This window comes from Malus domestica, chromosome 04 (genome assembly GCF_042453785.1).
Source record: "Malus domestica chromosome 04, GDT2T_hap1".
Taxonomy (NCBI): Eukaryota; Viridiplantae; Streptophyta; class Magnoliopsida; order Rosales; family Rosaceae; genus Malus; species Malus domestica.
In genome coordinates, this window is record NC_091664.1 from 28575562 (window position 1) to 28585376 (window position 9815).

At 38.0% G+C, this 9815-nt stretch overlaps 1 protein-coding gene and 1 long non-coding RNA gene across 2 annotated transcripts; one reads left to right on the top strand and one right to left on the bottom strand.

The window, feature by feature from the left end:
- Window positions 1–172: 172 nt before the first annotated feature.
- On the bottom strand, window positions 173–3085 carry LOC114824585 (auxin efflux carrier component 5-like). Its single transcript, XM_029101749.2, has 5 exons — window positions 2279–3085; window positions 2055–2140; window positions 1785–1942; window positions 751–827; window positions 173–592 (listed from the first exon to the last, which is right to left on the bottom strand). The coding sequence occupies exons 1-5, from the start codon at window positions 2962–2964 to the stop codon at window positions 520–522; spliced, it is 1080 nt and encodes a 359-aa protein (XP_028957582.2). The 5' UTR covers window positions 2965–3085; the 3' UTR covers window positions 173–519.
- A 1671-nt stretch (window positions 3086–4756) lies between these two features.
- Window positions 4757–8117, top strand: LOC114824440 (uncharacterized). The gene is made up of 6 exons (XR_011580215.1): window positions 4757–4995; window positions 5185–5238; window positions 5415–5501; window positions 5667–6063; window positions 7426–7541; window positions 7667–8117. It is a non-coding gene; the product is annotated as an uncharacterized lncRNA (long non-coding RNA).
- The last annotated feature ends 1698 nt before the right edge of the window (window positions 8118–9815 follow it).

A 9815-nucleotide genomic window follows, 5' to 3' on the forward strand; every position in this document is an offset into this window, starting at 1 on the left:
ATCATGCAGTCCTCTCTAACGAGAAATTAAACATAAGCAAGGAAACCCCATGACGACGGATTTGAAGTGCTAATAATAACTCCTACTGACAAAACCGTATCAAGATAGTCCATGATCAAATATGAAATCACCAAATCAAACTTGGGAACTGGCATTGATGCTACATCCTCACTTGAGAATAAGTATAAAGCCCTTCTTGATCGAGATTAAGGTGATACAAAATTCAAAAGATTCGGAAAGTACAAGATCACTCTAATTTGTCGTAAAACCACAAGGCTGAACCCTAATTATTAAAACCTCTTTAAATTAGGATGCATAATAATGTTAATTATTAGATTACAAGTTTTGGCAATTTTAAGACTAATTTAATATTAGTCCCCACAGTTTTAGACCATGATATGGAAAATCAAATTAAAGCAACAAAAAACAAAGGAGAGAGGAGCAGCAAGGCAGCAATCCTTTCCCCTCTAAACATTCATTGAAACGTATATCTATATCTATATAGCTGAGAGAGAGTCGTCAATGCACAAATCCTAGAACTGCATAGTAAGCGATCAACACTGGAAGGGAGACCAACATGCCAAATATTACCCTGCATGCAACACAAAATATAAAAGTTAGAAGAATATATATTTGAAATTTATTTGAAATATTATTGCTGCGAATTATCCAAGTAATCTCGTTGATATTTTTCATATTTAAAGTATGCATAAATTTGAGATTTGTAAATATAAAGAGGTGCATACGTACGCTGTACTGAGCACTTCTGCATGGAGTCCATACTGTTCGGCAAATATGAAGGACGTAATGGACTGTGGCACTGCTGCCTGAAATATTGTATATAAATGATGATAAGTCATCTAATTAAACATTTATCATTTGATCCAAAAATAATAATTAAAAACATTTATCATCTGAAAAATAAAATCATCACGTAGAAAAAGATAAATTTTTTTATGAATGCCGCAAACACAAGTAATGTGGTAAACTATTATCGAAGTGTAACATTTACCATCTGAAAGATAAAGTCATCATGCAAAAATATGTATTGTTGCTTGCGCAAGTTGTTAAAGGGAGATATCGGACATTCTTATTTCAAAATTCATTTAAAGTTTAAGATTAGTGAGCTAACCTTCAGTGCGGTACTAATTAAAGTTCCTCAAAAAGTTAATACCATTAGTGAATACCATTAGTGAAAAGAACCGTGTGGTGTTGAGAGCTGGTCAGATCTGACCAAGCATCAATGTTCCTCAAATTTAAATAAAATGGCTTCACTAAAAAAACTTGATTAATACACAATATACATGAATACATGCATGAGAAGGTTTCTGTTGTTGTCCAATCTGTTTTAGAGACGGAATATTATAGGAAATGAAAATACATATCATTTTTCTCCTCATACGTACACATTTATATTTAATCTTATTTGTTATTTGCATTTAATTAATTCAATCTGATAGTTAAAATTAAAAATAGTGTATGGAAAAAGAAAATATATGGTTAACATTTCCCAACATAATTCCTTAAAACGGATCCTCATTTTTCTCAAAATTTGTTATGTAAGTAAAAGAGAATATTAGGGTAGGATGTGTCTTAGTGGAGAAGAAATTGGCCACTTATTTTGCTGGGCAGCTCATTGGAACAACCTCTATGTTATTCCACGTACGATATATATATGACATGCAACCACTATTATATATACATATATACTATAATTTTATAGGCCATGCATGCTTGATTCATCATTTAACTTTCTAAGATATATAAATTGGCAAGTAAACTACCTGAATGATAGCAACACGTAAAACATCACCATGCAGACCCACAGCAATAGAGCCAATCGCCATGGCTGCCGGTCCTGCAATAAACCTCAGAACCATCCCAATTATTGTTAAGCTCGTCCCACAGGCTACAAATTTTTCCTGCAGTGCCATGAAGATACCTGCACGTTGCATACATGATATATAGTTAAAACGTTACCGTACAGATATATTCATTAGCATTAGCATTAATTAATTAGCATATATATATATGGTTAATTAGTGATCACTCACCCATGCTAAACATAGCAGTGCCTGTACCAGCTTTTGACATGATTAAAACAGATCCTTCCATGATGCTTGGCAACTCAATATGCCACCTGCAGCACCCATAAATTTATTTATTAATTTACAGAGACATATATGAAAAAACGTAAGATATTTAGTTAATCAATACTCAAATATAATTAATAAATATTTTCTTGCATATTATATAGATAGATGCATATATTTAGTACCTTTTTGCTATAAAAGCCCAAGCAATACCAATAAAAACTGCATAGGAGTTGGGATTCATTCCAAGTTTCACCCACACAGCCTTCATCAAATACCAAAAGGAAGGCCTAGTACTTATTGTTATCTCCTCCATGGCTTCTATGTCCTCCCCTTGTGGATCAACCGAGTGAACTCGAGTGTCGACATTAGTACGACTTGAAACTATGCCTATCGACCCCGTACGTCGAAATTCCAAGACAAACAAAAGAATGGTGAGCCATACGATGGCCTGCACGACCGATGATTGAACAACAAGATCAACGGATGACGAACCATACATGGCTCTAATCAAGGGCACACCAACCACTAGGGAATTAGTTAACGTGCACAAAGAGAAGCTTGTAATGGACCAACTGTAGCTTCCTTTGCTGCTGCACTTGGCCCAAAGTGCTAGCACCACCACGATTATGAGCTTAGAGATGAAGTCGGCGCCGATGAAGCGGTAGTTCCATTTGTAAGGATCCACATGTGCAGTGAATTCGAACGTGAAGAGTGGGAGAGTAAAGAAACAAACGAAGCGGTTGATCGCGCCACACTGCTCGGGAGTGAATATGTGCCACCACCTTACTGAGCCGTACCCTAAAATTAGGGCAACATAGAGTGGAACCATGGCTACCACCACCTTGTAAACATCTTCCCACCCAATCATCTTAGTGTGTTAATTAAATATATTTGGGCAACCTAGCACAATAGCTTGTAGCACTACTGGCAAGAATGGAAGAAATGAAGAATATGATGTAGTGCTACTGTGAATGGTTAATTAGCTTGACAATATTCATGAACTTGATTGTATTGTATATATGCATGCAGGGAAAGCCGACTTTGTTCCCTTTTTTTTTTTTTTCTTTTTTATTCCTTTTATCTTTTAAGAGTACGTGAAGACCCGTGAAGACCGGGGAAGAGAATGGTGCTGTGCTGATGAGTACGTGAAGACCGGTGAAGACCGTGGAAGAGAATAGTGCTGTGCTGATGACTACGTGACGACCGGGGAAGAGAATGGTGCTGTGCTTATGACCATGGCCTTCGGTTGGGTGGGGCTTGAATTTGGGAGTTAATAATTTGGCGAGGCTCTCAGCCTCCGCGTGACCTAGGGTGGTTTTCTCAAGTTACACAGTGAAGCCAGCAGCAAAGGTTACAGTGCCCACGAGTGTCCACACTAGCAGGTTGGGGTGGAGCCACGAGTTTCCACACTAGAATAGTCCCGGGCCTACCTGATATTTTTTTCAAAAAGCTAGAGTTATCACTTTGATTTTCAATAATTATGAATATGCAATAATTCACATATTTGTAAAAATCATCATCGTCATTGGGCAAACAAACGTCAGAATCAGACCAAAAATCTAGAGTAGCAAATTAAGTAATGGTTGTGACGATGACCGGACAATGAATGAGATGATGGTTGAGAGATGGATTCGCATGCGAGTGTGTTGCGTCATTATTGCATCATTTTGTTTACATTTGTGAGAGGCCCTCCTATTGCAACATTTTGTAGTTGACTTGAGTTTTGAGTGATGATCTTTATAGAAATTAGGAAGAAAATCATTCAAGGGCGAATTAACACCTTTTATACATTACATTTGGAAATAATTTTAAAATGCACTACTAAAATTTGAGAAATGCTAACAACCTTCTCATTTATTTTCTCATTTCAACTCTCTCATTTCTTTTAATGTCACGTGTGCTCTATTAGCACTCAAAGCTATAATTTTAATTTTTTTCTTCCTTTGTTGGTATAATTAAAAGTCGATCTTCCTAGTATTACTCTTCGCAATTAGTTCTACTGGTAAACGACGTGAATGTTGCACCCTTTGAAACGGACGACGTGAAACTAAGCGTCGTTTTGCCTTCTCACCGACTGGGCCTATTGGGCCATTTCAAAGTGGTCCAACGAGAAAACATTTTATAGCCGTTAGAAAGAAAGAGCTCCCTTACATTTAAACCGACGGCTCAGATTCACTCAGTTCAAACATCAATGCAATCAAAACACTCCCCTCGCAAATCCCTCCGGTTCTATAAACTAAGGGGGCGTTTGTTGCGCCGGACTATCTCGGACTGGACTAGCTTCAAGGACTAAGCTGGACTAGCTTATACTAGACTAAGCTGGACTAATTTAGTGAAGCGTTTGATGCAGTGTTAGACTACAAAACTGGATAATAACAAATTCTAATATTATATTATTTAATATATAAATTATTAATATTTTATTATGATCTAGGTGACCGGAGATGACGAGGAGTCTATTGGGAGTGGTTGTTGAGCATGACGAGGACGAGAGAGGATAGTCTTAGCTAGTCCCATGGTTATTGGGGGGTCTCACTAAGACCTCTTAGTGAAGGGTTTTGTCCATGCTAGTCCCCTTTAGTCTCATTAATGTTAGTCCCAGCATGGAACAAACACAATATTGGACTAACAGTAGTCCAGTCCAGTTCAGTCCCACAAACGCCTAACGGTCTCTTTCTCTCTCTAGCTCTCTGAGATTTTCGTCTAACCCTCTCTCTAGAACTCGCATTCTTGCTGTGATCCTAATCCACGGACGGTACTCTCCTCTCTCTCTCTCTCTCTCTCTCTCTCCAGTTATTTCTTGTTAAATGGTCGAGCGAGCACCTGGAGATGTTTCCCCAAAACTGCAAAGACGTCGTTCCAAATCACGACTCCAAGCCCTCTCCGACCTCTGACGCAGGTTCGTGCCTTTGTTTTATTTTATTCAATTCGCCCCCTTTTTAATTTTTTTTGAATTACTAGAAAATGTTGAATTTGAGGTTCGGATTCGATTAGTACTGCTTCTTATATTTTTAATTTTATTTTCGAGCCCTAGAAAATGTAGAATTGGGAAATTTTCTGATTCGAATCCACCCCTCTTTTTCTTCAGTTAAAACCCTAGAGAAGATTACAACCCAGTTGGACAGTGACGTGAGCGACAAAGGTGGGTAATTTCTGCAATTCTTGGTTTTTTAATCTTTAATTTTCTAAAAGAAATTAGGATTTTTTTTTTTCAACCAAACTGTTACACTGAATTGAAATTGAGTAGTTGAGTTGTATGAAAATGGAAAATTTTTGGGGTTCGTTGAAGTCAGGCTCTGATTGTATCATTATTTTCAGAATGTAGTCCAGATATTGCTTCCAAACCCGTCGAGTGAGATTCTGATTTGATTGGTGAGAGTAGCAAGTCGAACGGAACTCAAGAAGGTTCTCCATGTCAGATGGTCCTTCCAGTTTTGCAGAAGATCACTGATTTGTTAATGTCGCTTCGAGGAAAGCTTAGAAAGTCATTGGAAGCATTTGTATATTCTTTCTGTTTTGAATCTTTGGACAAATTCACTAAACGTTTTTGCTTTTGTTCTTATGCTTTAGGACTTGAAGAGAGAGAGCATACTGCCTTGTCTGATGAAGTCAAGCTCACTACGAATTCCTCGAGTGAACGTTTTGTTTTAATCACTCACAATTATTTTCTAACTTTCCTTCCTCTCTTTGACTGTAATTGTTTGTTTCGGGATATTTAGGTATTGGAAAGAAGTACCTGATGAGTTGTCTGAGCAAAAGAGACTTTACAATGAAGTGATTGAGCTTAAAGGCAACATCCGAGTTTTCTGCAGATTTAGACCTTTGAATCAAACTGAAATTTCAAGCGGATCAGGTTCCGTTGTTGGATTGGAATCCTCCCTAGACAGTGGGTTGCAGGTCATTTGTTCTGACTCCTCTAAAAAGCAGTTCAAGTTTGACCATGTCTTCGGACCTGAGGGCAACCAAGGTAGCTGAGAACTCATACTGATTTTGTAATTGCACTGTCTAATACTCAGCAGTTGATTTTGTTTAAGATGAATAACTTTTAGCTAGAACTTTGTATTGTTCATGCTGAGCTTTTCAAATGTGCAGAGGCTGTTTTTGTTAGGAATGTCGGTACTATAAGATAGAGAATGCACAAGGTAAAGTAGAAAATGGACACCAAGAATTTATGTGGTTCGGCAATTTATGCCTACGTCCACCAAATAAGGATCAATCTTCACTATATGAAAAAGATGGGTACAACAAGAGTAGTCTTACCAAGCCAAAGACAAGGCTTGATGGATACAAGAGAGTATAACAACACTTTCTCTCACACTAAACTTCACTCACACTATGTGTAGTGGAACACACTCACTCTCACTCTTGGAGTGGAACTATAGCTTTGGACTTGATCCTTTGCTACTCACCCTTAGTTCTTAATTGGTTACATCACACCCATATTTATAGGTGAGGGCTTGGCATTCTACTAGTTTCTAGTTCCTTCTTCAAACCTCTAGTATAAAAAAAATCTAGACTAACCACACACTTGTAGCTTCTAGATCTTTCCATTTGCAACCAAGGAAGCTAGTACTCTCTAGCTTCTTCCATCAACTTAATAACATGCTAGAATTCTCTAGCAAGCTCTAGCCTCCTCTCTTGCTTACTAGAATAATCTAGAACATTGATCATGGGCTGGACCATATACCAACAGTTTTCGCTCAAACGAAACCTATTGTGAGTTCGGTGTTGGATGGCTACAATGTCTGTATTTTTGCCTATGGAAACTGGAACTGGCAAGACCTTTACGATGGAGGGTACTCCTAAAAACAGAGGTGTTAACTTCAGGAGATATGAGTTATGCGTTAGTATGCTAGAAGTCAATAATGAGAAGATAAGGGACCTCTTGGTCGATAACTCCAATCAACCGACAAAGAAATGAGTTTTCTTCTGCTTAGATGTTAATTGAGTAGACTTTGCAACCTTGCATGTAGAAAATTGTTTATTTGAATCAAGTATCAACATCACTATTGTCCAAGACTTCCAATAAGCTGCTGTTAGCTTTCCTAAAGCCACTCATTATGGCATAAATTAAGTAAGGAGGGATAGCCTCCTTATATTTGGCTGTAGAGTTGCGTTGCAGATAAGAAAAAGAAATACAAAAACAATCTTTGAAAAGCAACAATCACATAGTTTTAGGCTCTTAAGATGTTGAACCAAATTGCACTCTGACTGAAGATTGACATCCGTACTTAGGAATTAGCATAGAAAATTGGACAAATAGGTTATATGTTTTCAAATGCTTTATAAGTTTTCAAATGTCTGACATTTTCTATTTTTTATCTTTTAGCAATCTTAAGAATCAAATTGCACTCTGACTGATGAGATCAGGTTCCGTTGTTGGATTGGAATCCTCTAAAAAGCAGTTCAAGTTTGATCATGTCTTCGGACCTGAGGGCAACCAAGGTAGCTGAGAACTCATGCTGATTTTGTAATTGCACTGTCTAATACTCAGCAGTTGAGTTTGTTTAAGATGAATAACTTTTAGCTAGAACTTTGTATTGTTCATGCTGAGCTTTTCAAATGTGCAGAGGCTGTTTTCGCTCAAACAAAACCTATTGTGAGTTCGGTGTTGGATGGCTACAATGTCTGCATTTTTGCCTATGGACAAACTGGAACTGGCAAGACCTTTACGATGGAGGGTACCCCTAAAAACAGAGGTGCTAACTTCAGGAGATATGAGTTATGCGTTAGTATGCTAGAAGTCAATAATGAGAAGACAAGGGACATCTTGGTCGATAACACCAATCAACCGACAAAGAAATGAGTTTTCTTCTGCTTAGATGTCAAATTGTCAATTGAGTAGACTTTGCAACCTTGCATATAGAAAATTGTTTATTTGAATCAAGTATCAACATCACATAGTTTTAGGCTCTTAAGATGTTGAACCAAATTGCACTCTGACTGAATATTGACATCCTTACTTAGGAATTAGCATAGAAAATTGGACAAATAGGTTATATAACTGCTGCTTCATTGGAATTACGCTGGTATGCTTTCTGAAAACTTACTTTATAATTGTTGCTTGCTGTGACTGTGCTTAGAAACATGCATAAGAGTTAACTACTAGATAAACTGACACGCCCTGATCTCGATGTCCAGAGGACAACTGGATGGCCATGTGCTGGCCGACACCCTAGGGTGACGCAAACCATTTAATGAATGCATATGCCGAGAACATGTAATGACACAAACCATTTCGCGCAAACTACACAATGTAATATTCATATACAAACCTTACCAAAATAATATAATAATATTCCGCCGTCAATAAAATGATAGTGATAATGCATGATGACATGTTCAGAGTAGACATCTTAAGGCTTTGGTATCCAACACATATGTTGTTGATAAAATTTCCAACACCTTCTGGCAATGGTTACATCAAATGAGATCACCTTAGTGCACGATCATGCCACAATAATTCGTGATGGCAACGGTCAACCAGATGATCCACGAGATGACTCTTTTACCTAGCAAACATAACCTGCTGAAAAATTGGTGAAGGTCTCTATCTCAAAAGATTATCCGAATCACATAGTGAAGATTGGCACCACCTTGTCACCACCCATTTGGTTGGCATTGATCTCCTTTTTGTAAGAGAACACCGAGGTCTTCGCTTGGTCATATGAAGACATGCTAGACATCTCTCTCAATATCATCTATCATCGCTTGAGTATTGATCGCAAGACTAAGCCAATAAGACAGAAGCAAAGATCTTGTGACGTTGAACGATATGAGGCAATGAAGGCAGAAGTTGAAAAACTCAAAGACATAGGCTTCATCCATTAAGTCAATTATCCAACATGGGTAGCAAATGTTGTCCTTGTTAAGAAAAATCCAACCACGGAAAATCTCATGCTTCAAAAGATCTTATGGAGAATGAGTGTCGACTACACTGACCTAACCAAATGATGCCCGAATGATAGCTTTTCCCTTCCTCTCATTGATAGACTTATCAACTCAACGACAGGATGTGAGCTCTTGAGCTTCATGGATGCTTACTCAGGGTAAAACCAAATCCTCATGAACCATCCCGATTAAGAACACACAACCTTCACTACTGACAAAGGATTATATTGTTATAAAGTCATGCCCTATGGCTTAAAGAATGCAGGGGCGACTTATCAGAGACTAGTCAATTCAATGTTCACCGAACAAATTGGGAAGAGCATGGAAGTTTATGTTGATGATATGCTAGTCAAGAGCAAACATGTTGACCAACACATCACCAACCTGTCTGAAAACTTCACCATCCTGAAGAAGTATCAAATTAGGTTGAACCCCAACAAATGTGTCTTCGACATTGACTCTGGTAATTTCTTGGGCTTTATGATTAGCCAACAAGGCATTGAAGCTAACCCCGAGAAGATCAAAGCAATCTTTGACATGAAAGAAAGAACCAGTAACTTCAAAAGACGTCCAAAGCCTTACTGGCAAGATGGCAGCCTTGACCAGGTTCATCTCTTAGGCCACAGACATATGTGCCCCTTTCTTCAAAGCACTTAAAGGAAGTAAGAAGTGCATTACATGGATTGATGAATGTGTCGAGGCATTCAAGAACCTCAAGGAATACATGAGTAAAGAACCCCATATTCTTCAAACCTGAAGTTGGTGACATTTTCATTATCTATCTATCTGTTTCGGCTTCAGCAGTCAGTTCCATTCTCATTCGAATAG

Coding starts and splice junctions, on each gene's coding strand:
- LOC114824585 (XM_029101749.2), bottom strand. CDS start 2,964: ATGATTGGGTGGGAAGATGTTTACAAGGTGGTGGTAGCCATGGTTCCA. Junction 2,141..2,278: donor TGGGCTTTTATAGCAAAAAG/GTACTAAATATA, acceptor TGGGTGCTGCAG/GTGGCATATTGAGTTGCCAA. Junction 828..1,784: donor TACGTGTTGCTATCATTCAG/GTAGTTTACTTG, acceptor ACAATATTTCAG/GCAGCAGTGCCACAGTCCAT.